Source organism: Myotis nattereri (genome assembly GCF_964212035.1).
Source record: "Myotis nattereri genome assembly, chromosome: 16".
NCBI lineage: Eukaryota > Metazoa > Chordata > Mammalia > Chiroptera > Vespertilionidae > Myotis > Myotis nattereri.
This window is the reverse complement of record NC_138091.1, coordinates 51,771,113-51,797,370: the sequence shown is the minus strand read 5'-3', so window position 1 is coordinate 51,797,370 and position 26,258 is coordinate 51,771,113. Positions and strand designations below refer to the sequence as shown.

At 59.4% G+C, this 26,258-nt stretch overlaps 1 protein-coding gene across 3 annotated transcripts in view; it reads left to right on the top strand.

Annotated features, from left to right (window-relative positions):
- SLC39A11 (solute carrier family 39 member 11) overlaps positions 1-26,018 on the top strand; it is a 170,484-nt gene extending 144,466 nt beyond the window's left edge. For all 3 annotated transcript variants that reach the window (XM_081108745.1, XM_081108746.1, XM_081108744.1), the window contains 3 exons: positions 23,042-23,140; positions 23,348-23,506; positions 24,669-26,018. In XM_081108745.1, the coding sequence (XP_080964871.1) occupies positions 23,042-23,140; positions 23,348-23,506; positions 24,669-24,747 (337 nt within the window). In that variant the 3' untranslated portion in view covers positions 24,748-26,018. The remainder of the gene's footprint in view (positions 1-23,041; positions 23,141-23,347; positions 23,507-24,668) is intronic.
- The last annotated feature ends 240 nt before the right edge of the window (positions 26,019-26,258 follow it).

Below are 26,258 nucleotides of genomic sequence, written 5' to 3'. Positions count from 1 at the left end.
AGTTGCTCTCTGGAGACAGAGCCCAGCGTGGTGTACAGACATGGCCCCTGACACCAGGTTTCCTGGTCCCGGGCTGGGCTCTGCCGTGAGTAAGTCACTCGGATCTCTGTGCTTGGTTTCCTCATCGGTGAATTGGGGATGGTGGCAGGCTCTCCCTCGCACTAACGCGTCAGTGACGCGTGTCCGATGCTCAGACCTGTGTCTGGCGTGCAGCCCGGACTCTCTCATAAAAATAACAGCGTTTACTACGACGAAGCAGGCCCCTCTGTTTAGGGGTTGCTCTCTAAGTGCCTCCCAAGGAGACACCTCGGTAGGAGGTAACCCAGCCTTGGCCTCCCCCTCCTCCCCCGACCCCGTCACTCAGGGCCTTGGTCTCTAGCGCCCGCGTCGCTCCGGCTGGGCCAGCGGTACTGCTTTCTGAGGAGGAGTTGAGGACTGGCTCTGTCCGGTGCTCGGCTTGGCCTGAGAAACACCGCTTCGCGCATCAGGAGCAGGAAAGCTTACCCCGTGTGCTGTTGTCAAGACAGAGAACGTGGGTGGCGGGCTCGGAGCCCTGGGGCGGGGGGGGTCGAGGTGGCCGGGAGCCTGGCCCGCAGGCCATGATGTGGCTGCCCTCACCCGGGCAGGAAGGTGCCCCATCAGAGGCTCCTGTGCCGGCCGTGTGCCTTATTATAACAGTCCTCCGTCTCTGCCCCTGAGAGCTGCCGTAGGTAAAAGGCCGCCCCCCCTGCCTGCCGTAGGACTCGGCCGTGAGGTCCCCGCAGACTGGGACTTGCGTCCAGATGGTTTGAGGTTGAGGAGCAGGATTTGCGATGCTGTCTTCCTCCCTCCTGAGGCGCAGACACAACAGGAGTCTCTCTCGGCCCCACGGGCAGGACTCAGCGGCCTCACGGTCTGGAAAGGATCCACTTGATGGAAACAGATCCGAGTGGGAGGAGGCGGCCGGGGAAGGAAGACGCGCCGGCCCGCAGCCCGGGGCCTGGGGACAGGGCGATCATGGGGCTCAGGAGAGCAAGGGGTCTGTGTTCATCCCAGAGGCCCAAACCCACAGGGACAGCTGGAGGCCATTCTGAAAATCCCTGGAAAAGGAGACGTTCACATCCCCTCCCAGGCACCCTTTCTGCTTCTGTGCAGAAGTGGTCGCCAGACTTGGCATGATTGACATTTGGGGCTGGATGATTCTTAGTTGGGGGGCGGGGGAGGGACATCCTGCACATTCTAGGACATTTACCAGCATCCTGGCCTCTGCCCACTAGATGCCCGCGGCACCCCTCCCACAGTCCTGACCACCAGAACTGTCTCCAGACACTGCCCCGTGTTCCCCGGGCCACACCGCCCTGGCTGAGAACCATGGCCCACCCAGGAAGGCCTGCGACATGCCAAGCACTGTGCCAGGTGCTGGTTAAAGAAAAAACAGCAGCCCGGCCGGCGTGGCTCCGTGGTTGAGCATGGCCCTATGAACTAGGAGGTCACGGTTCGATTCCCGGTCAGGGCACATGCCAGCTTGCGGGCTTGATCCCCAGTGGGGGGGGTTGGGGGGGGCGTGTAGGAGGCAGCCGATCGATGATTCTCTCTCATTGATGTTTCTCTCCCTCTCCCTTCCTCTCTGGAATCAATAACAATTTATTTAAAATAAAAAACAGAAAAAAAGCAGGAGGTTTCTACCCTGAGACTCAGACTCAGGGCCGAGTGGAAAGAGCTGGCGAGTCGGTATGAGTGCGTAGAGCAGGTGTGGTGCTGAGGCTGCCAGTGATCTGTCTGCGCCGAGAACCGCCTGTGTCCGTAAGCCGCGTTGCTTACTGTTTCCTGAAAGAGCTGGGCCTGGGGCCTTCCTGCTCAGCTGCCCCTCGGAACCCTCCGCCCGCCCTCCCGTGGGAAGGGAACAGCTGCTCCCAGTCCCCGAGGAGCCGCACTTCAGGGGCTTGGCCGGCGGCCTCCGCGCCGCCCTCTCTCCAGGCACCTCCCGGAGGCATCGTGGGTGATGCCGACATCGTGCCAGACATCTGGATGAGAGCTGCAACACGTGGCCGGTTCTCCCCGAGTTTCCTGCTCCGCCACCGGGATGGGGCGTCAAAGCGTCCACCGCCGTGTCCTGACGCCAGCCTCGATCCGGAGCTCGGGCTGCGGGGGCCGCAGTGGGCCACACACGTGGGCCTCTGCCCTGTCCGCCCTTTCGTGGCTCACTTCGGATGACCTCTAGGGCTCATCTGCTGTGCTCTGAGAAGCCGAGGACAGGGACGTGCCACCCCGACCCCCGAGTCTCCTCCCTGGCGGTCCCAGCCTCCGCTGTCGGGGTGTTGTATCTGGGAGAAGCTCAGAAACCACTCACCGCACCTCCGCGTCTGCTGTTCTGTATATACACGGTCAGACGTACTCTCACTCCGCAGAGGCCGGGGGAAGTGACTATGATTCAGAGACTTAAAATCACCTCTTCCCCCCACCCCCACCCCCACCCAACACCGATGGAAAACCACCAGGGAAACTGAAACCCACTTCTCTGTGCCCACCACTCTCGCCAGAACACGCTCAGGATGCAGGGGACGAGCGTGGCATCTAACAAGGAGGCCCACCCAGACCTCACCCGAGTCCCGGCAAGAACCCCGGCTCCTCACGGGGGAGGCAGCAGCTCGACCCGAGAAACTCGATCCTGACCTTCCTCGCCCAGGGCCTTCTGTTCCCGCAGAAACCCCGCCGCTCCTTTCTCCCTGGCCGTGGGCAGGGTGTTGGAGGTGTGGTCCGAGCAGGCCGACCCCTCGGGGGTCTCCCGTGGGCTGGTTTGTAGGTGTGGGCCCCACCCAGACCCAGATTCTGACAGCGGCCCTCTGAGGCGGAACACAAGTATCAGCCTGAACGCTGGGTCCCGGGTTTCCTCAGCCTGCCCCCCGCCCATCAGGACGAGTCACGCGGGTGCAGTTAACACAGCGGAGAGCAGCACGGGGGGCTTTGTCCCCGGCCCCTCGCTGACTGTGTCCTCAGCACGGGCCTCGCTCGAATGCCAGCCTCGCTCTAGGTCCTCCGACCCAGAGACCTGTAAAGCCAGCTGTGTGTCCGGAGTGTTTACAGCAGCCCCGAGGCGAGGGGTGGGCTGGGCCTTCTCTGGAAATACCTTCCAGTCTAGGGGGGTGGCTGTGTTAGTGACAGACATGGACCACCAGGTCCCGGCTCGCACCGCGGCTCACACCGCGCGGACTTCTGGGGCTCCTCTCCCCACTCCTGCTCCAGGATTCCCGGGAGGAACAGACTGGATAGTCACAGAGGCCAGCCCAGAACTGCACTCCCCCCCCCCCCCCCCCCGTCCTAACCCCACAGGTGCCCTTCCTGGTTGAGGCAGCCCAGCCCGGGGTTCGTGTTGACGGACTATTTAAACTATGGGGATAATGTCAGCGCGGGGGGCCAGGGACCCCGTCTGTCCCACCCACACTGCTCCCAGCACCTAGGACAGTATGTGGCACAAATAGCATTTGCTGGATGGATGGATGGATGAGAGGAGAGGAGAGGGGGGTTTGAAGCCATTGCCTCTTAGCCAGTCTTTTTTTTTCCCTTTTACCATGGAACATTGTGCACAGAAATACAGGAAGGAGAACGCTACAGCAATGAAAGGTGTTTGCCCATCACCAGCTTCAGTAATTATCCAGCCAAATGTGTTTCCCTTCTTCCTTTCCCCTCCCTCCCTCCCTCCCTCCCTCCCTCCCTCCCTCCCTCTCTCTTTCTCTCCTTTCCTTCCTTCCTTCCTTCCTTCCTTCCTTCCTTCCTTCCTTCCTTCCTTCCTTTTTTGCTTTTATTGTGGACTAGAGGCCCAATGCACGAAATTCGTGCAAGAGTAGGCCTTCCTTCCCCCGGCTGCCAGCACCAGCTTCACTCTGGCACCCAGGACCCAGGCTTCCCTCGCAGCCCTGGCTTTGTCTGGAAGACATCCGGTCTAATTAGCATATTATGCTTTTATTATTATAGATACTTGTAAACATACACACAAACAAGAGACAGTTATCACAAACCCCATAGACACGTCATTGCCGGCTTCCACAATAGGAGCCCTGCTTACCCGACACGGACACACGGGGTGGGGGGGACAGGTCCAGGGCTGCCTTTTAGAGGGGACCACGCCAGTATATTTCTGAGCTGTTCAGAGAGACAAAAGGAACATCCTACGATGATATCCAGCTTCCTTTCTGGAAAGCTATCCAGAAAAATGTGTTTTTCTTTTTTGGAAAAAAAAGAAAAAAGAAAATGTTTTTATTGATTTCAGTGAGGAAGGGAGAGGGAGAGCGAGACAGAAACATCAATGATGAGAGAGAATCATCGATCAACTGCCTCTTGCACTGGGGATCGAGCCCGCAACCTGGACATGTGCCCGGACTGGGAATCGAACCGTGACCTCCTGGTTCATAGGTTGACGCTCAACCACTGAGCCACATGGGTCGGGCTTCTCCTTCCAATCTGGCTTGTCCTTCAGATCTGAAGAGCAGCCCCCACCCCAGCCTGTGTGCCCGGCACGCAGACGTGGAGACGTGGATATATATATACACGTTTATATACACACCAGCAGGCCCCTCCCGCGGCTCATTATCTGTGTTTATCTTATCAGGACACCGCTCGCCCAGGCCCACGGAGAACAAGGCGTTTAGTCTTTGCAGCCGGGCTTCTGTTCCCGGTCACCAGTTCAGTTTATAAATCCACCGTCCCAGGCGGAACACAATCTGAAAGGCAACATTGTCTCTGGACAAAGCTGCGACTGTGATAAGGGTGCTTGTGTGGCTCCCGTCTGCTAATAAACTGTGGGCCCCGGGGTTGCGGCCGGGGGCCTTGGCAGCCTGCGCCCGCGTCTTCCCCTTCCATCCCGAGGGCCACGCAGAGGTCAAGCTAGACAGAAGGGGTTTGCTGAGCCCCTGGGGTCGTGGGAAGGTGGGTTCTGCTCTCGGGCACGGTCCCCACCGGGACACACGTCCCCGGCCGGGTCTCCATGTTCCTTCCAGGGAGAGCTTAGCCGAGGTGATCCGAGAGGGGTTTGCCCTGTGGGATAACGAGCTCATTGTTCCGGACACTTGGATTTGGGGGCCTCTCCCCAGCTCCCCTCTGAGGGCAGATGGAAGTGAGGCCCCTCCATCCAGGGGTGGTCAGCGACGTTTTAGCCGTAAAGTGACATCGACCAAAGGCCTTGGCGAAACCACAGCAGGCCGCGTGAGAGCTGATGTGATGGCTATCAGCAGGAAGGAACAAGAAGGCTGTGGGCAAGTATAGTGGGCGCCCTGGGCGCAGGTGGGCATCGCCAGCCTTGGGCCAGTCCTAAGTCCCGTGCACAGAATGGGTGGCCAGAACGTGTCTCTGAGGCTGTCGTAGTTCTACGTTGACGATGTATGTAAGCAGAGCAGGCCTCACAGAGAGAAGGCAGTGATGATAATATCTTCTCATCTATGTACAGTGTGGTTTATAGCGCCGAAAAGAGGTGAGCAGGTCTGTGTGGGTAAGTTGGACGGTCCCTGATTGGCGGTGGCAGTCGATTAGAAGAAAGTTTAGGCGGAAATCAGAGAGTTAGGGGTACTGCGCGCTCCTCTAAGAGGTGGGGTTTTTATGGGAGGCCCTGGGGGGCACCCGCTGGAGGCTTTTGAACAAGACAGACGACAAGGCCCGGCCGGCGTGGCTCAGTGGTTGAGCATCGACCTACGAACCAGGAGGTCACAGTCTGATTCCTGGTCAGGGCACATGCCCAGGTTGAGGGCTTGGTCTCCAGTAGGGGGCGTGCAGGAGGCAGCCAAATGGATTATAGAGAACAACATAGACTGATGAAAAGGGACAGGTCCAAAGACTGAGAAACAGCGATCAGGCTCTCAACCCCCAGAAGGAAAGTAGGGGAGGGCGGGGGTAAGGGGAGGAGATCAACCGAAGGACTTGTATAGATGTATATAAGCCAGACCAATGGACACGGACAACAGGGGGATGGGATCATGAGTGGGCGGGGCGGGGGGGGCGAGTTTGGGGGTTAATGGGGGGGATGAGGACACATTTGTAATACCTTAACTAATAAAAAAAAATTAAAAAAGGACAGCTAGGAGTTTCCCAGAAGCTAAGCAGAAAGAGGAGCCTGACCTTGGTGTAACCTTGCAAGTGTCACTGACCCCCCAGCCCGGGCCTCCGAGCATAGAATGGGAATTAACATGAGCCAGCTCACATCCTGCGGCTCACCTGGCAGGCACCTTGGCAACGGCGGCTGTTTTGTGCTTTAGAAAGCTCGTCGGTGAGTGGGACGTAGGATGGGGGCAGATGGAAGGAAGAAGCAGAGGCCAAGGTCAGACCCAGGTGAGGGCCAGGTGCAGACCTGAGCCCCCAGTGGAAATGCCAGCTCCTCCGAGAGGCCCTGCCTCCTTCCCCTCCTCCCCACCCCCACGGACTCTCAGTCCCACCAGCCAACCGGTTTCCTAAATACATATGCTTTTCTCTTGGCGTAATTAGTACGTGTCTCTCCTCGCAGACTCTCCGCCCCACACCGGGGTCTGTCTCGCCACGCCCGGTGCCCAGGTGTTACAGATGCCCACCCCCGTCTGTTTTCGTGTCTTGTGGCTGCTTTTACAAATTACCCCAAACTGGGTGGCCTAAAACCACAGGAAAGATTCTCTCCCAGTTCTGGGGGCCGGCCGTGCAACGTCGAGGGGTGGGCAGGGCCCCCTCCCTCCCTCCAGAGGCTCCTGCGGAGCGTCCTTCCGCCTCTTCCAGCCCCGGTAGCTCCGAGCCATCCTGGGCATCAGCAGCATAAGGCCCGTCTGCCTCCATCGTCCCCCGAGCCTCCTGCTCTGCCTGTCTCCTCTGTCTGTCCCGTGTAAGGACTCTCGTCATTGGCTGAGGAGCCCTCCCGGATCATAGGGGAGGGTGTCCTGTCCAGACCCCCAGTTACATCTGCAGAGACCCCTTTTCCAAATGAGGGCTCAGTGAGCCTCACCTTTCTCTCCAAAGAGCCAGACCGTGAATGTTCAGGCTTTGTAGCAACTCCTCAGCTCCGCCCTTGCAGCTCTGAGGCAGCCTTATACAACCCATGAGTCGCCGGGGGGGGGGGGGGGGTGTATGGGGGGGGTGTGGGGGGAGATGGGCTGCAGTAACTCTCTATCTGCCCAAGCAGGACAGGGTGGGTCCTGCCACGGCCAGCTTGCCCATTCCTGCTGCAGAGCGGGGGAGCCATGGCATGTTCTTGAGCAGGGGGACCACGTGCCCAGCTCTGGGCTCTGGGGAGACGACTGGGACTGCGGGGGCAGCTTCCGGCCTGGGGCAGGGAAGACCAGGGCCCCTTTGCTCAGGGTCCGGGGACAAGGGCCGTGGACTCTGCTGCTGAGAGTGTGGTTTTCCCGAGATAACGAGGCGTCTGCCCCCTCTGGAAAGCAGGATGCTTGCTGCGCTGGGACCACCCAAGGAACGGACGGTTTATTGATCTAATTTTGACATAAAAGACTTTAATAACGTTTACGAGGCTTGCGAGCTCTCTCCAGGCCAGCGCCCCCCTGGCATCGAGGCAGCTGACTGGGTAAAGAGCTCTCTGTGGGCAGCTCTGCCAGGCTTCACGTTGGTTTTGATTAGAGGGAGGAGGGGGAGGGGAGGGTGGAAGGGGAGCGGGGAGGTCCCAGGCCATGAGCAGCTTTGGAGAAGCGGGGCCGGGGAAGAGCCAAGCGCTCCCACATCCTCTTGGGCAGCGAGGCCAGTGGGGGGTGGGGGGCACAGTGGGGGAGAGGTGGCCTTGATGGGGGACACCTTTGAGTTCTGACATTCCTGGTTCCCTTTTTGCTTCTTCCCTTTTCATCTGGGGACTCTTGCTGACTTAACCTGGATCCAGATGTTCGCTTTATAGGAAGATATTTGGCATCCGATAAAAGCCTCGGAATGCTGACGGGATTGGATATTCTTCTAGAGCTGGGTGGCCCCAGTGTGTGTCACGCCAGCACTTCTGGGCAAACTGGTCTCGTCTGAGAGAGCAGAGCTCAGTGCAGGCAACGATGAGGGAGTCGGCAAGATGCTCAGAAATGTGGCCACGACCTTTCCAGGTGGCCATGACCTTTCCACGTGGCCACGACCTTTCCATGCCACTGTCTCTGCTTCTCCGCCTCCCTCCGGCCCCCCAGCTAACCAGCGTGCAGCACCTCTTACAGGCATTGTGTAAACCCATATTGTCCTCTCTCTTCTCACCGACCCCCATCTCACGGCCCTGGGGTTTGAGTAGTTTTACAAAACTGCCCTCAGCACCAGACCAGTTGCAGTCCCCCTGGCCAGGCCTCAGCTCCCGGGTCCCCTGTCTCCGGGTCCCCCGAGGCCGGAAGCTCTGCTGGCCGAACTCGAACAGTGTCCCAGCTGGAAGGGAGCCACCCGGCCCAGGAACTCACATGCGGGCAGTTTTAGAGCTCACATTCGGGAACAGAAGGCCTCTGCGCACGGACATGACTCCAGTGTGAGCCAAGGACAGTCGGTCCGAGTTCTCGGTGAATAATCCCCGAAGGGCCCCAGCTCCACTCTCAGGGCACGCAGACTTACATCTCCAGGGAATCTGGCCTGGTTTATCTGCTCTGGAGATTGCCGTGTGACTGCTGCTCTCTGGGGCTGTGTGTCTGTGCCCCCCTCCGAGCCCCACCCTGGGCCTGGCCACCTTGGCCTTGGCTGCCTCAGGACTCTGCTGTGACCCCCTGTAGCATTTGACCCCCAGGAAGAGAGGAGGCGAGTGGAGCCTATGGGGCTGGCGGGCCTCCCTTGCCGACTCTGCTTCTCTGTTCCCTTCCACCGCCCCATGTGGCACTTCTGTGCAGGTGTCACCAAGTCCCAGGCTGGTCACCTACAAGGCTGTCCCCGAGCAGAGGGCACCGCACGCATGCAAGAGTCCGACTCAGGAGGTGCGGAGAGCGCCATGGCACAGGCGGCGAGCGCTGGGCCCCGCTGGCCCCGCTCGCTGCCAGCTCTGGGAGATGCCCTGGCACAGGAGAGCAGCCCTGGGGCAGACAGAACATGAGGCGACTGGCCAGATGTCACAGATGAACTTGAACTTCTCACCTTGTAGCCAGGTCAGAGATGGAAGAGCTGCAGCATCATTTCTGGGCACCCAGGGATCTGCCCAGCGGAGCAGCCCCTGCATCGGGGCAGCAGCCTGGGTCTAGGGATTCGCACGTGCCGGTTGGTACAGATCCCGCCCTCTGGGGACCTGCTGCCCTTGGTCTGCCTGACACCATCCCTGGCCCCAGGGAAGGGATTCAGCTACTGGAGGCCTCTGTGAGCTGCCCCTGCCCTAGTGAGCTCCTCCCATACCAGCTGCACCCCTTAATCCCAGGAGCCACTAGGGCAGTGATGGCGAACCTATGACACGCGTGTCAGAGGTGACACGCTAACTCATTTCTTTGGTTGATTTTTCTTTGTTAAATGGCATTTAAATAGATAAAATAAATGTCAAAAATATAAGTCTTTGTTTTACTATGGTTGCAAATATCAAAAAATTTCTATATGTGACACGGCACCAGAGTTAAGTTAGGGTTTTTCAAAATGCTGGCACACCGAGCTCAAAAGGTTCGCCATCACTGCACTAGGGGATGCCCCAGGGTAGCTGATGCACCCCCACCACCACCCCCTGTCTGGGAGCAGCGCTCAGAGGGGGCATTTGTCCCGGTGGAGGGCACCAGCCCTGCACGCGGGCGTGTGGCCTGGCAGCCACTGATCGGCCTGGCCTGTGTGGAGGTGGCTGTCCAGCACGAGGTCACGGCGGTGGGTGTCCAGTTAGCAGAGTGGCATCGTTTGCCCAGCAAGTCTTACCCTCTTTCTTTCCTGCAGTGATGCTTGGCCACTGGGCCCTTTCAGAGCCCGGCACTGGCCCCCCCTCCTACAGTGACGGCACTTTGTACTTCCCCGGGCCCTTCGTTCAGGCGTCTGACGGCCCTTCTTGTTCTGCGGGCCCTGCCTGCCGAGGCCACTTCCTCGTTCGGAGGGTGGACGGGCCCCAGCAGGCCCGGTGGAGGCCCGCGGAGTCAGGGCACGGTCTTCCCTGAAGTTCCCGTGAGTCAGGGGTGATCGACAGCCAGGCCTCCAGCTGCTGGCTCTTCCCGATGTGTAACCAGCCCGGGCCGGTCAGCTGGAGCCAGGCAATCCTTACCCAAGGCCCTCTGCTGCCCCGAGTCCTTACACACACACACACACACACACACACACGGCCTCTGCTGCCCCGAGTCCTTACACACACACACACACACACACACACACGGCCTCTGCTGCCCCGAGTCCTTACACACACACACACACACACACACACACACACACACACGGCCTCTGCTGCCCCGAGTCCTTACACACACACACACACACACACACACACACACACACACACGGCCTCTGCTGCCCCCGGGTGAAAGCAGGACACACTCAGGTCCGTGGCTTCTAGGACACATGTGGCCTTGGGGCGTCCCCAGCCTCCCAGAGCCTCCGTTTCTGCTCATGTAAAATTGGAATAATCGTGCCCCTTGGCAAAAACTTTGGAGGTTCAGCAACAGAGTATAGAGAGTATTTAGCTCAGCCTGAGCATATACTTGCGTAGGAAAAGACATTATTAAAATATTATTTTAAAAGGTACCATTAAAATATTTAAAACGGTATTAAAATGTATTTTAATAGGCATAAATATTATTTTAAAAGGCATTAAAATATTTTAAAAGGCATTATTAAGATATTCTTTATAAGGTATTATTAAACTATTTTAAATATTTATGTAAATGAAAATAGACAGGGTGGGGCAGAAGGAGGTTTCCAGCCGGGAGCACGGGAGAGAGCTTATTCTCATGCTGTTATTTATTAATATCGAACTATTTTCCATGCGAACAACTGGACCTCCTCTCGCCCCTCCTGCGCTTAGTAAGTTAATGAACAGTAACAACCTGCGGTCATTTTGCCAGTGTCACCAGCACTGCCGGCTCCCCTTTTCCCTCCTCACCCTCATCCCCACGGCCCGTGCCTGCCCCGCTCACGGTTTCACACTGTCTCCCTCTGAGCTCGCGCCTTTCCTTTCCACGGTGGGGTGTGGAGCCAGGCAGGCTCCCGTCTGATTTAAATATTATGTGTTTACCCCCGACTTTATGGGATAAAAGGTGGCCACGAGCTTAAGGTATCGTCGGAATCCCAGGTGGCCTGGGCTGAGGCCCGTGCCCTAGACAGGCTGACACAGTCAGGCCCTGGGGCCGAGGCTGCAGCCCAGGGTGGCCGTGGCTCTGTTGGGCCCCGAGGGAAGTCCTGGGGGTCCCCTTGGCCGTTGTCAGGCTGGCTGTGCAGGTGGTGGCTGTCCGCTTCTCTGCTCAGAGAGGAAGGGCTCCTGTCCTGGCTTGTTGGCTCCCTGGCACTTGCCGCTCACTTTTACGATGTGTTACTGGCTCATAAATCGTCTGCCTGTCCCACGAGCCTGGGCAGGGCCTCCAGGCCACAAGCCGGACACTCGCATCGTTGCCTTTACTAGGATGTGGTGCCGTGACCTCCAGCACCATGAGTGCAGCCACTTCCGGGGGCGGGGGGTGGGCGGTGAGGGGGTCATGGAACCCAGGCTCTGCCTCCTGAGCTGTCCGGGGATCCTGACAAATCCTTTGGGTGTCGCCTGCGGATAATCTCGAGCTGTTAACGAGCCCAGGAAATAACCGCGCGGGTCCTCGGGGGCCAAAACGAGAGCAGAGAAACCTCCCTGTGAGTCACTGCAAATATTTACCCTCGAAGGTCTGATTGTGAAATCTGCTGAGCCCTCGGGTGGCACTCCCCTTGGGACCCGAAGAGCCCCAGCAGCAGTCAGATATGCAGTGTTGAAAGGGTTGGGCAGGGGGACCCCCCACTTTTAGCCTGGCAAGCGCCCCAGGCTGCCAGAACTCCACGAGGAACCCTGGGCTCCGTCGTCTCTGAGAAAACGCTGGGGATGGGGTGCAGACTCCCTGGGCGCTCTGGGGGAGCTTGGCCTCTCCTAGCTTGTCTCCCTCTCAGCTGCTCTTTGGGGTCTTGGCAACGCGTTCACCTCGATAGGATTTCCACCCGGCCCACCTCCACCCCTCAGTAGGAGGGCGTGATGGCTGCTGGGGAAATTCTGTCCTCACACTGTCTCATTGGAGCTGCAGATGCGAAGCGATCATGATGTTGGGTATCTTCCCCTTCCTTCCATGGGAGTGTCTGTTTTATCCAGGCACCTGCCCTCCTCGGTCCTTCCTGCCAGCCGGGACCTACCGAGGACTCGCCAGGCTGGGTCTCTTGCCAACAGTTGCTTGCACCGAGTGGGAATGGAGGGCCAGCCCGAGTCCTACGCAGGAGCCACCGATGACTTGGGCAGTGGTAGACGTTCCATCTGAGGGTCGGGCGCCCACCCCTTCCCGGACCGCCCGCCGTCGGTGCAGCAGAAACGTGGACAAGCTCGCGTAGAGACTGCGCCAGCGTTCCCCTCGCAGGTGCTGGTCCTGCAGAGGGCGAGGAGGTGGGCGTCTTGGTTTTGTTGTGTTGTGCTGCCATTTTGTTTGTGTTTTAGAAACAGTGGGTGCCTCCCAGTAAGATCTCTTGGGTTATCCACTCTCACCCTGAGGTTGAGATGGACTCCCAGGTCAGGCGGTTACATGAATAACAGGGCTGATGAGAAGATGGCTGAGGCTCCGTTGGAATAAACAGCTTCCTTTAGGGTGGAAGTCGCCTCCGGATCTGAGATAAGAAGTGGAGCCACAGCCTGCCCCTGTGTGACAATCAGAAACGTCTGCAGACATGGCCAGTGTCCCCTGGGCCAAGGCGCCCCCAGTGGAGCACCCCTGGCCTCAGGGAATGGGAGGGACAGTCCCAATCCCAGGTGTCCGCAGGCTTCTCTGGAGCCCAGCGCTCAGGCCCCCATCGCGGGAGAGAGATTCCCCGCAGGGCCAGGACCTGACGGGTGTGAGGAGGGCCCCACTGGGATGCCTCGCTACTGCCGCCTGCCACCTGCGTGTGAAAGGCGCCTGAGCCGGGAGTTGGGGGCAGGGGGTTGTTCTTGGAAGGCCCTGGAGCCCAGCCCAGTTCCGATTCCCCAGACCTCTGCCCAGACAGCCTCATTCGGGCTTTTGGGGAGCCCACCTCTCCTCCCGCTGCTGCAGAGGGTGGACTCGTGTGGTTCTTGTGGCCAGGGCTGCTCTGGCAGTTTGGGGCCCGTGGCTCCCCCCCACCCCCACCCCAAGCTGCAGAGGCCTGCTCCTCAGGCTCACCTCCCTCCGACACTGCTTGGACACAGGCCTCCATTTCTCTGGACCCATCTCCTGCCCGGGGGGAGGGGCAGCTGGCCGGTGCTGAGCTTTCTCCTCGGAGGTCCTCTGTGATGGGGCCGGGCCACCGGCCATTGGACCTTGTCCCCAATGCGCCTCTGTCCCTGGTCTCTGTGGCCCGAGGGTGGCCTCTGGCCCTGGGTTTTGTGTACTGAGCCCTGAGCCCCCACTTCCACCCCACAGGGCTCAGGAACCCCGGCTGCCTCGCACCCTCAGCCGAGGATGCGATGGGTTCTAGGAGCGGCTGCCCTTAGGTCAGGCCATCCGGTACCAACCGTCACTGCTTGGGGTCTCCAAGCTCACCCGGATTTGGTGATCTGCCACAGGGACTCGGCACTCAGGATATAGTCACACTCACGGCTAGGAGATGTCACAGTGCAAGACACGGGATGAAATCGGCCAAGAGAAGAGGCACTGGAGGAAAAGATGGCTTCCTTCGATTCCTTCCCAGCATCTCCTTCCGGTCCCTCTGCAGGGGCGGGGGGCGGGGGGTGGGGGGTGGGGGGGTGGGGGGGAGGAGGGTAGGGACCTGCAGCTGGGGCGGTGTGCCTCCTGTGCTGCTAGGCTTCAGGGTAGAAAACAGAATGTGCTGAGTCGTGGGGAGGGGCTGGTGTTCGAGGGCCAGGAGCCAGGGCTGGGCTTGAGGTCCTGACTTCCTGTGTCTGGCTCCTGCCTCTTCACCTGCCCCCTGAGGAGAAGTCTAAGGCGTGAGAGGAAGGCAGGCCCCGGGGCCTCCACCCACCTTCCCGTGCTCCTGGCAAGCGCCCCACGGTTCGCAGGACATGGACCCCAAGGCGCCCGTTGCACCCGCAGCCTCCCTGCGCTCCAGGGCGTCTCAGCCATCACGCCAGTGGCATCACTGGCCGAGAGGTTGCAAGTGGGTAGCACCCCCATTTCCCGTAGAACCCCCCATTCCCCTGCACGCTCTCGCCCTCCTGGCAGGGCCTATCCTTGCCCGCTGTAGAGATAGCGGGACGTTCAGAGCCCCTGAAACGTGTTTCATTTGTAAAGGAGTATCATTCCTCTCTGTCCCGGGAGCCCAGGCTGCGTGCAGACAGCAGACTGCAGACTGACGGGCCGCTCTCTCCCCAGCACAGAGGGAGGGAGCACGTGAGGTCTCACGCGAGCCAACAGCCCGTGGTTTCTCAGCAGAGCCCAGAGCTCCCTGCAGGAGGAGGAGCAGGTGGTGCCCGGCTTTGAACTGGGCCCACATGCCCCGGGGATAAGGGAAGGTTTAGTTTTGTCTCAACAAGGGCGTGGGGGAAGCATCCTGTGAGTTAGTTTTGCATTGGCCGGGAGCCAGGCAGAGAGCGATGGGACCGGGGCTGCAGTCGAGGGCTGTTGGGAGCGCGCGTCTCTCTGACCGTGCCCAGAAGATTGTTTTGCGGGTGGAAAAGAAAGGGGCCTTTCACCCGTTCTCGTGTGGCCCGCCCTGCATTTTTCGCTGAGCAGCCGTTTCGGAGTTTCCTCTTGGAGCGGTGGGTTTATGCTGTCCAGATGTGCACCATGTGGCGGTTTTGTGTTTTGGCGTTCCAGATGTGCACGGCCGGGGAAGTGAGCTTTGGCAAAGGCAGGGCCTGTCTCTGGCCCTGGGAACCTGCAGAGGCTACAATGCGCTCGTTGTGTGGGGACCCCAAAGAGTTTCTTTAACCTCCTGATTCTGCAGCCGAGGACACTGAGCCCCGGGGGGTGTGACTGCTCGCCGCCGCCGCTGATCGATGGCCCGCAGCTGGAAGCGGCGAAGATACCAGCTTTGCTGGGATTCCTGGCCCCGATCCGCACGCACGTCTGTTTCAGCACCGTGTGCACCTGGCGCTCTTCCAGGCGCTGGAACCACATTGGTGAAAAAACAAAGATTCCTAGCTTGTTCTGATGGGGAAAGAATGAGCAATAAACATAAAACATGGGCACGTCATATAGCAGGTTGGCACGTAAGAATTGCTTTAAAAAATCAGGAGGAGGAGGAGGAGGACGTAAATGAGGAGGTGGAGGGAGAGGAGGGAGAGGGGGAAATGAGGCTAGGGTTAAGGGGGATGGGGCTGTGGTGATGGTTGACCATTTTAGCTAAGTGAGTAAGGGTAGATTTCATTGAGAAAGTGACAATCTTAGTCACCTATTGTGGAACAAAAGAGCTCAAAGTTCAGTGGCCTCAACCAGTAAATATTCTCTCACGTTGTTTGTGGGATAGGAGCTCACGAGCGGCCCTGTGGAGGGTCCCTGCTCAGGGTCTCTCTGGAGGTCAGCCGGGGAGGCCATCATCTGAAGGCCCGACTGGGGCTGGAGGACCCGCCCCCAAGGTGGTGCCTCACAGGGCCATTGGCTGGAGGCCTCAGCTCCTTGTTGCATGGCACCTCTGTACAGCTCCTACCACATGGCAGCTGGTCTCCCCCAGAACACATGGTCCAGGGGGACAGATGGAAGTTGGAGGGCAGATGGAAGTCGCCGTGTCTTCTATGACCCAGCCTAGTCTTGAAAGTGGGGAAGAAGCAAGCCAAGAGATCCCAGAAGGAATGCTCCGGGGGAAAGCCCTCGGGTGGGAGTGACAGCAGTGTTTATGGGAGAGCGTGGAGGCTGGAGGGCAGGACACAGAGGTCATTGCCGGCCAGGGGAAGGTCATGAACACAGAAGCAGCACAGTGGACAGGGCAGCTGTGCTGAGAATAGACGACAGGGCAGGCAAGAAGCCAGGAGACGGGGCAGGAGGCTGTCACGGTGAAGCAGGCGGGAGATGAGGAGGCTCCCACCTGCCCGTGGTGAGGGAGGAGCTAGGGAACGTCTGGATTCTGGACCAATTAAAAAAAAAATGTTTTTATTGATTTGAGAGAGAGGAAGGGAGAGGAAGAAAGAGAGAAACATCAATGATGAGAGAGAATCACCCCACACTGGGGATCGAGCCCACAACCCAGGCATGTGCCCTGACCGGAATCAAACTGTGACCTCCTGGTTCATAGGTCAACAGTGCTCAACCATTGAGCCACGCCGGCCAGGCTGGACCCCTTTGAGGTTAGATCCACAGGATCCCGTTGGATTGTGGGAGGCGTGATAGAGAGAGTAGCCACCAAGGATCACAGCTCGCAGTCCTCCTTCCCAGGCTGCCCTGGCCACCTGTCCTCCCGCCTCCTGTGGTTTTGCAGGGAGAGCTGAGGAGGGGCCTGGGCTGTGTTCTCCCCCCCACCCCCCACCCTCTGGGCCTGGTGGCTCCGTCCACCCAGTGGAAAAGGAACGTACGCCTCCTGCGTGCGAGCAATAGGAAGTGTTTATGAAGGCACTTAATGCTCTTTAGAAGAAAGTGCCAAAGTGCCGGAACATTTTCTGGTGGTTGGCAGTGGTATTTTGCTGGAGAGCGAAATGTTTTTGTTGCAGCCCCTCCCCCTGAAACGTTGATTCTGCAGATGGACGGACTGCGGCGCTCAGCAAAGAAGGAACTGGGGTGAAAGGAGATGTCGGGGGGCGGGCAGGGGAGGAGGAGCGAGCTTGGGGATCCTGAGGACATGCCCTACGCAGAACTCCAAACCTGTGGTCGAAGGAAACCACCCACAGGCCAAGTGTGCAGGAGATGAGAACGCAAAGCCCTCCTCACCCAAACCCTCCCGTGACCCGCTGGCGGGTCTCACACGGCCGCCTCAGCTGGTTATCTGAGGTCCAGGGCAGGCCCGGCCACTCTGTGCCTGAGCAGTGAGGGTGGTGTACCCCTGGGGGTGGGCTCTGCAAGGCAGGGAGGAGCGGGAGGTTGGGGTGAGGCTCTGGGGCTGCCGGTCACGTTCCGTTTCTTGATCTGGGTGTGGGTTTCGTGAAATTGGTCAGGTGTCTGAAAATTCATCAGGTAAAACACTTAGAGTCTGAGCCCTTCTCTGCTCAGCATTCAGCTGCAGTGACACCTTTATTAAGAGACAAGGAAAAGTCATTTCTTCCCCAAAAGGGTGAGCCGACCCAGGTAGGACCTGAATTCCCACCTTTAGAGATTCCTTGTCTGCTCAAAGGCATTGTATTTAAAATGCCAAATACCTTGCCCAGTTGGCGTGGCTCAGTGGTTGAGTTTTGACCTATGAACCAGAAGGTCACGGTTCAATTCCCGGTCAGGGCACATGCTGGGTTGCGGGGTCGATCCCCAGTGGGCTGTGTGCAGGAGGCAGCTGATCAGTGATTCTCACCATTTATGTTTCTATCTCTCTCTCCCTCTCCCTTCCTTTCTCTTTAAAATCAATAAAAATGTATTGTTTTACAAAACGCCAAATACCTGAAGGAGAATTAACCAGCAAGTTGTTGCCATTGGCCATGGACACGCATCTCAGCCGGTGGACAGGGAGGCGTGGCTTAGCTCTGCCTCCTCAGGACTCGGTGAACGAAGTCACACTACACTGACTCTGTTGTGTCTGACTCAGAATTGTGTCTCTGGGGGGCCTCGTTCCTTCTCATCGCCGGACACAGGGTTCCGTTGTGTGACTGGAACACAGTTTATCCATTCATTGGGCTGAGGGCATTTGCTTAGTTTACACTAATAGCTTCTGTGACCTCCTAGAGTGCGTCTTCTCGCAGCTACGTCAGCAGTAAGCATGTTGCTCCTGGGTAGACAACCCCAGGGCCCTTGTACGTCACACAGGCAGCCTCACACCTGGGCTGTGCAGGGGGATCGAGTAGGTAGAGGGCCCTAGGACACCCCACAGGGAGTCAGAGACCCAGGTGTACCTGGGAGCTCTCCACCTTTCAGCAAGGGAGGCAGCAGCGAGGGCCTGAGTCACCCTCAGACACCACCCTGCCCTGTGCCTTCCTGGGCTGGGCCCCGCCCACTCTGAGGGTGGCAGACCGGAAGGGAGCACTGGGTCATCTCCTCTTTCCAGCCTGCGGGGCTGCGGCAGGATCCCTTGCGTGCCAGGCCAGCCCCACTGAGCAGGTAGGGCGGGCGGCCCTTCGGGGAACATCCAGCCCCTTCCCACCTGCCGGCTCATCAGACGCCTCCCCAGGCCGCCAAGTGGGAAGCCGGTGATGTCATCGCCCAGCCCCAACAATCAGGCCTTTCATGGCAGGACGATAACAATCAAAACAGTATGTCAGGGCCTGCCACGCAAGAACGCACACGCTCGTCCGCAGGGAGGATCTGAAGGCGGTGAGCGGGGCCGCCAGGAGCACGCTGTCTCCTTCCGAGATCCCCCAGCCCGAGAACATAGCCCGGAGAGCAGGCCTGCGTGCACGTGGGCGCCCACTCACCAGTTCTCTGAGAAACCAGGATGCTGTCCAGCACCTCCCCCCGGGACTCCTCACCTCCGACCCCAGAACTAACTCTGCACGGAGCAATACTCCGCGGCTGGGGTTCGAGCAGGAGTGTCTCGTTGCACAACTCCAGGGGGCGCTGTTCGCCGACAGAACGTGCAAGGTGCCCAGAGTGCGCAGCCCTGGTGTTCTGAGGCTGCCGCCTTCAGAGTGAGGGAGCAGGCTGTTGTGTTGACCTTGACCCCCAGGACTCGGTCTTGCCACAGCCAAGCTCCCTGGCCGGCCCAGCTCCCCGGAGCCTAGAAATTCTCAGGGAGATGCATGAGCGTGATGTTTTCCTTGCCCGGAGGGAAGTTTCTGGTGTTCAGATGTTTGCCCAGGAAGCAAAGTCACCTACACTGTTGCTTAGTCTGGCGGGTGGTTCTCAGCCAGGGACGGTTGGACCCCAGGAGACCTTGTGGGCCCTGTCCGCTGGAAGGAGGCTGCCGGCATCTAGCGGGTGGAGCCGGGGATGCTGCTGATGGTCCTGCCGTGCAGTGGGCAGGCCCCAGGACAGAGTGACCGGGCCAGAATGCCAGGAGTGCCAGGTGGAGAGGCCCTGCGTAGGGGAGATGCCCAGCCCCGTTGGCCCTGGGGCCTCTGGTTCCCATTCTCCCCTCCGGCTCTCCTGTGCCCCAGGGGGCCAGGCCCTCCGCTCACTAGCTGAGCGGGCCTAAGGCAGTGCTGCCTGTCCGAGGGGGATGGGAGCCCAGGTAACGTCTCTTTAGGACGGCGTGATGGCTCTGTGTGAAGTCCGGAGGAACCGAAGCATAGAGAGTCGTGGTTAAGAGTGCCCACGGTCACTTTGTGGCTGGGTGACCTTGGGACGAGTCACGTAACCTCCCTGTGCATCACCTTTCCCATCTGTAAAATGGGGATGATAGTGGCAGAAAACACGTAGGGGTGCAGGAGGGAGCCAAGCTTGTCGCCACACATAACGTGGGTAGGACATTCATTTTTTCTTCTTTTTTTTTAATATATATTTTATTGATTTTTTACAGAGAGGAAGGGAGAGGGATAGAGAGTTAGAAACATCAATCAGCTGCCTCCTGCACCCCCCCCCCCCCCCACTGGGGATGTGCCCGCAACCAAGGCACATGCCCCTGACCGGAATCGAACCTGGGACCCTTCAGTCCACAGGCCGACTCTCCATCCACTGAGCCAAACTGGTCAGGGCGGTAGGACCTTCTTTACAAGCATCTGTGTAGCTTCCAGGATCGTGCGAACATCCTCTGTGGCAAATTAGAATTCTGGCCCAGCGTCGCCTCTGCCATGTCCCGGGCTCCTGGGTGCTCCCAGGGGTGACCAAGTCATCCAGTGGGCCCGGGACTTTCCAGGGCTCACCACTGAACGCCCAGTGTCCCGGGCAAACCTGGGCAGTTGGGCACCCCAGTTCCCATCACAAAACTCAAGCAGCACTCGGGGACTTTGAGGTTTATTTCCTGGGGTGGCAGGGAAGGGGTCCTGAGTCGTGGCAGGGGCAGCACCATCCGCATCCTCACCCCTTGGTGACCTCTTCGGTCCCTGGTGACTGGAGTGTGTAGCCAGGGCTGGGAGCTTTGGGTTTAATTCATGGTCCGGAGTTGATGCCAGTGGGATGGGGCACAGAGGGTGTGGGGGGACTGAGCCTTTCCAGGGGGTCACCCCTAACAGATGCACAGCATGGAGCAGAGCAAGGGGCCCCGGTGAGTGTGTGTGTGTGTGTGTGTGTGTGTGTGTGTGTGTGTATGCGTGTATGTTAAGGGATATCTATGAAGGTGGAGAGGATGGAAAAGCCATGGTCTAGCCCTCGCTGTCGCGGGTGGTGGAGCCAGGAGCCCCCAGAAAAGAGTCCATGACCACCCAGTGAGACAGCACCCTCAGAGCGGCCTGGCAGCATCCCAAGGGCGGGCCCTGGCTGGGCTGTGCGCCCCATGCCGGCGCTGGGGCAGGGCAGGGCAGCCAGGCGTGCCCGGGACAGAAGAATGGCGTTTCTGTGCTGCTTATCAGGACGGTGGCTCCGGCAGGATGTGGCGAGGCTTCCCCAGCCCGCCGGGTGGACGGCGCAGCCAGCGCCCCATCAGGGCGAGGACTTTGGCCGGGGAGCCCCACCTTGACTTGCTGGTGACATTGGGCTGGCGGCTCCCCAAGGTCAGGCTGTGGTAAGTCATGAGGACGTGAAGGCAGGTGACGGCCATGGACAGCGAGCCACCAAGTGCTCTTTCCACACGACGACGACGAGGCCCCAGATCTGGTCGGACCCCTGGACCTTGCTCATGGGAAGACCCTCATGGGGTCGTGGGTCCCATCCGGTCAGATCTTTCTGCAGCTGCTGAGATGTGAGGGCAGAGACCAGCAACCACAGCCTGCGGGCCTACTCCGCCCACCACCTGGTTTTGTAAATAAAGTTTTATTGGAACACAGCCCCACTCGCTCACTTACATACTGGCTGCTCTCCCACTGCAAAGGCAGAGCTGAGTAGTAGCCACAGACATCTGGTGGCCCTCAGAGCCTAAAATACTCAGTTGTTTCCTGTGAGGTGGCTCATGGGTCGTGGGGGAAGTCAGAGCCTGCCTGAGCCTCTCCTCCCTCAGAAATAAATGGAGAGAGCCCGGATTGCGTGGTTCAGTGGTTGAGCATTGACCTATGAACCAGGAAGTCACGGTTCAATCCCTGGTCAGGACACATGCCCGGGTTGTGGACTTGATCCCCAATGTGGAGCCTGTAGGAGGCAGCCCATCAATGATTCTCTCTCATCATTGATGTTTCTCTCTCTCTCCCCGACCCCTTCTTCTCTGATATCAATAACAATATATTTAAGAATAAAGAGAAGAAGTAAACAGAGAGAGCTGCCTGAGATAAGGGGGGCGGGATCCAAGGGAGCCCAGGGGAGAGGCCAGCAGACGGCGCCATAGCCAGGGCCCTTCTGGGACATGCCGTGGGCCACACGGTCAGGTGTCCTCAGGGCGTGACCTGCCGTCCCCAGGACACCAGACGTTTTCTTTTTTAGAGAACGAGTACTAACTCTGCAGGCGCCATCACTCTGATGGGTGGGTGTTGAGGAGAAGCTGAGGCTGTCAGCAGGAGATGGGATGAGAGTTCGTTTGAACGGCGTGCGAGCTCCATGTTTATCAGGCCAAGGCTCTGCGAGGGCCAGTCTTTCCTCAGTGTCTCCTCGCCTGGCGGGTGGCCCCCAGGTCAGAGAGTCTCTTAGGAAAACATTGACCCCAGAGCCTCCGTGTGTGTGTGTGTGTGTGTGTGTGTGTGTGTGTGTGTCTAGGGCTCTGAGCCCCTGTGAAATGTGTGCATGGGCTGAGGTGCAAGCCCAAATATAAAAAGGTTAAACTCTGAGAATGGTCCCCGTGCTCTTTGCTGGGGGGGTAGAACAGGACCGTGGCCAGAGCCGGCCTAACGGGACCATCCAGGCAGCCAGTGCGTCCCCGTTCCGGGAGCCTGGCGGGTGAGCAGGCAGGAGGAAGGGGGAGTCCCCCCTTGTTGCTGAGCTGGTGGGTGGTTCCCTGTTGGCAGCAGAGGTACAGACGTGAGCAAATGGGCCGGAAAGACAAGTGACAGTGGATGGAGCTTCCTTTTCTCTCTAATCTTCCCCCCACCCTCCAGGCCACGTGCCCAGCATTGCCTGCCAAGTGGCACCTCTTCTCTCGCCCTGGAGATCTGTGGTGATCTGACGGGTGCTCCATGGAGGGGCTGCCCACGGACGTGTCCAGCCCGGGTCGCTCAGGCACCGCCTTCCCGCTGTGTTCAGGCCGATGCTTGGCTTTCTCTGAGAGTTTCCTGGCTGTGGCTCGCAGGAGGCGGGCTCTTCATCCAGGCGCGCGCCTCTCCCCCGGGGTTGCACGCTGCATTTGCTCCCGTCCGTCTCGTTCTGGGGCTTCCTCCCTCTGCACTCGGATGCCTGGGCTGCGCAGGAAGCCGGCTCTCAAGGCCTGGCTCCGACCAGCTGACCAACTCGCGCAGCACCGTGTCCTGCAGAGGCAGGAGCAGAGAGGACTGTGGGGAGCACCACCGGGGCCCGAGGAAGCACCGTGCCAGGTCCGGACCCGCCCGGGAGTCCGTGGAGAAGCCGAGCCCAGACCCAGGCGATCGGGGCCACTGTCCGATTCTGCATCGGACTCTCTTGTCCCACTTCTGAAGTTGCTTCTCGATAAAATGTGATCGATCCACCCCCATGCCCTTGGGGAGAGGAGACCAAAGCGTGCTGGCACCTCCGGGTGCTGGGAACCCCAGAGGCCTTCATCAGGCTGCTGGGTCACAGCGACCATCATGGGAGATGCTGTTGCTCCTTCCATGTGACAGACGAGGACCTGAGCTGGGAAAGTTGGATGATGTGTGCAGAGCTGTACAGTTACGTGGCGGAGCTGGGGCCGTCCTAACACCCGGGCAGCATGGAGGGGTGGCTATCCATGCACCCCCTCCCTTGCCTGTGCCCCCCTCTGGCCCGGCCCCTTCCTCCTTCCTCCGCTGCCCAGCTCTCACCTGGGTCACTGACACCAGAGGATGCCCTGGGCCCGGGCGGTTCCGGACACCCCCTTCATGGGTCTTCTTGTCTTTCAGGAACTTGGCCATTGGAATCGGGATCCAGAACTTCCCAGAGGGCCTGGCGGTCAGCCTCCCCTTGCGCGGGGCTGGCTTCTCCACCTGGAGGGCCTTCTGGTAAGTGCGTCCGAGCGCCCCGTCCCAGGCCGGGGTCACGGCCGCTACGGCCAAGGCAGAGCTCGGGGCCGTCCCCTGTGCTGCTTCTTTCTGCCAGGCAACCCCTCTGACCTGGAAGCGAATCGGGCGCTTCTGGTAAAACCCGAGGACCTGGCGGAACCTCTGCATAGCCACACCGTGCCCATGCGCGTGTCTGTTCTCCCTCAGGTACGGGCAGCTGAGCGGCATGGTGGAGCCCCTGGCCGGGCTCTTTGGGGCCTTTGCCGTGGTTCTGGCCGAGCCCCTCCTGCCTTACGCTCTGGCCTTCGCTGCTGGCGCCATGGTCTACGTGGTCATGGACGACATCATCCCCGAGGCGCAGATCAGGTGGGAGAGCTGCCCCCTCCCCCATCGGTCCCTGCCCCTCCTGTCCCTGCCCCTACTGTCCCTGCCCCTGCCCCTGTCCCTGCTCCTGCTCTTGTCCCTGCTCCTGCTCTTGTCCCTGTCCCTGTCCCTGCCCCTGCCCCTGCTCCTGCTCTTGTCCCTGTCCCTGCTCCTGCCCCTCCTGTCCCTGCCCCTGCTCCTGCCCCTGTCCCTGCCCCTGTCTCTGCTCCTGTCCCTGCCCCTGTCCCTGTCCCTGCCCCTGTCCCTGCCCCTGTCCCTGCCCCTGTCCCTGTCCCTGTCCCTGCCCCTGTCCCTGCTCCTGCCCCTGTCCCTGTCCCTGCCCCTGCCCCTGTCCCTGTCCCTGCCCCTGCCCAGAACGGACCCAGCCTCCTTTCTTTATTCCCACCCCTTCCTGTCCCTTTGAAGATCCTCCTCAGCCCCTCGAAGCCATGCTGACACTGAAAGAAAGAGGAGTGACGGGCAGGTGGGTGGAGAGAGACCAGGGAGTATGAGTATCAGGCAGTGGCATGCACATCCCCCCCCCCCCCAATGATACAGACTGTTATTTTTGAATTCTCCCTCCCTCTCTCCTTCCCGCCCTCTCATCCTCTTCCCTTTTCCTCCCTCCCTCCCTCCCTCCCTCCCACCTTCCTCCCTCCCTCCCTCCCACCTTCCCTGGATGTTCCCGGGCCTGGAACGAGGAGGGAGGTGGGCTTTGTCAGCTGAAGCAATGCATCCATGGCCTCACTGTCTGGCTGTGGACCAGGCGCGAGGGGGCTTCCTCTTTTTGTTTCATTTTGGTTTTCATGACGGAGTGGTTCTGAGGCTAGTTTATGGTCGGATTACGTAAGATCTCCAGGAGCTTCCTGCCACCACGCATTCCTCAAGCATGGATTCCAGACGTTCTTTAACGTCCCCGTGCCTCGGTTTCCCCGCCAGTGACACGGGAATGACGGCCCGTGGCTGTCCTTGTGCGGACAGGAGTTGCTCCGATCGCCTGGCTTGGTGCAAGCCCGGGGCAGTGGCAGCTGTCAGGGTGGTTCCCATCGCTAATGGGGGGAGGTGGGGGCGTTCTCTGCCGGAGCAGGACCCTGCAGCCTGTGCTCCAGGGGGATGGCGTCCTGGGGGCACCGAGGCCTCACGTTTCTCCTTTCCTCCCTCCTAGTGGGAACGGGAAGCTGGCGTCCTGGACCTCCATCCTGGGGTTTGTGGTGATGATGTCACTGGACGTGGGCCTGGGCTAGCGCTGACCTGCTCCGGCCCCAGGAGAGGCTGCGCGGGACCAGGCCCCCTCCTTCCCGCAGAACCTTCCGCTTTCTCTCCCTTTCACCTCCCCGCCCCGATCGATCCTGATCAGATGACGACGATTTGCGCTTTTCTTCCGAGGGAGGCACTGGTGTTATTTTTGGACTTTCAAGGGGTCAGGGGGACCACGGACTTCCGGTTGGCCTCTGAGTGGGACTGCAGCTCAGGGAAGTCGCTGCTCTCGGACCTCCAGCCGCTCTCACCAGACTCCAGGCCAGTCCCCAAGGTCACCTGCGGGAGCCAGCTACCCAGAGAGAAGGCCCTAAGCATGCGACTCAGAGCAGAACGGCCGGGGAATTGCGACAGCTGTGGACACAGGGAGCCCGTGAAGAGCAGAGGCTGTAGCTTTGGTCGGAGACCTGTGTCCCAGGTGCATGGTGGTTGCCGTGGTTTCCAGGCCCCATGACATTCATGTTGATCAGTTTATAGCCTCCGTTTTTCTAAGAGATTTGGGACACCCGCCAACCGCTAGAACTCTAGCCCTTTACGTGTGGACAGGGCCACTTAAGCTAATTTGAGTGAAGGGAAGGCCTGTGGCCTCTGCGATGAGTCCTTCTCTGCTGGCCATTTGGTCACTGACCCAGAACTCCTGAGCTCGGCAAGCTTTGCTGGAGTGCGGCCGGAGCGCTTAGAACGAGAAAGGAAGGACAGGGGGAAAAGGAGAGATTTTTTTTACATTTCCCTTTTAAAAGGAAGTGTTCAGCTAGTCATCACTCTGACATGACCCTAACCAATGACTTGAACTAGTCTAGGAGCAAGTCTGTTCCTCCGTACGCACAGCTTCTCCAACGGGTGAGGACGTGGCTGCCTCGGGTGCAGCGAGGGCCGCCATCCTCATGGGTCACAGGAGCCCACAGGACCCTGGGGGGCCCCTGCGGACACGGCAGGCGGCCCCGGAGCCCGGCGTCCAGGTGTCGTGTCGTCCACGCCTGCCCTGCCCTCTGCGTTTACATGTCCGATTGCTTCCGAGGGTGAAGGAATGCCCAGAGGCCAGCCTTCCCGGGGGCCAATCAATGTCTGTTCTTCCGAAGCCCCGACGATCAAAACGGAAGGCACGTCCAGAGGTCTGAGGGGTCGCGAGGACGTGCCCTGGTGGTTGGGGTGTGTGTGTTTTGGTGTCTTTGTATGGAGTTTTCTACACGATGCTTCTTCCTGATGGACAAGACCTCATAACTGTGATTCATACCAATAAAGCGGATCCTGTTGTGGACAGCCGGCTGTGCTCAGTCCTTCTCAAAGCCGCCTCTTTCCAGGGTGGTTAGTGGAAGAGCCAACTAGAAAGTTAGTCCTGCCTGACCCATGTGGCTCAGTGGTTTAGCGTTGACCTATGAACTAGGAGGTCAGGGTTCGATTCTTGGGGTCAGGGCACATGCCCTTGTTGAGGGCTCGATCCCCAGTAAGGAGCATGCAGGAGGCAGCCAATCAATGATTCTCTCTCACCACTGATGTT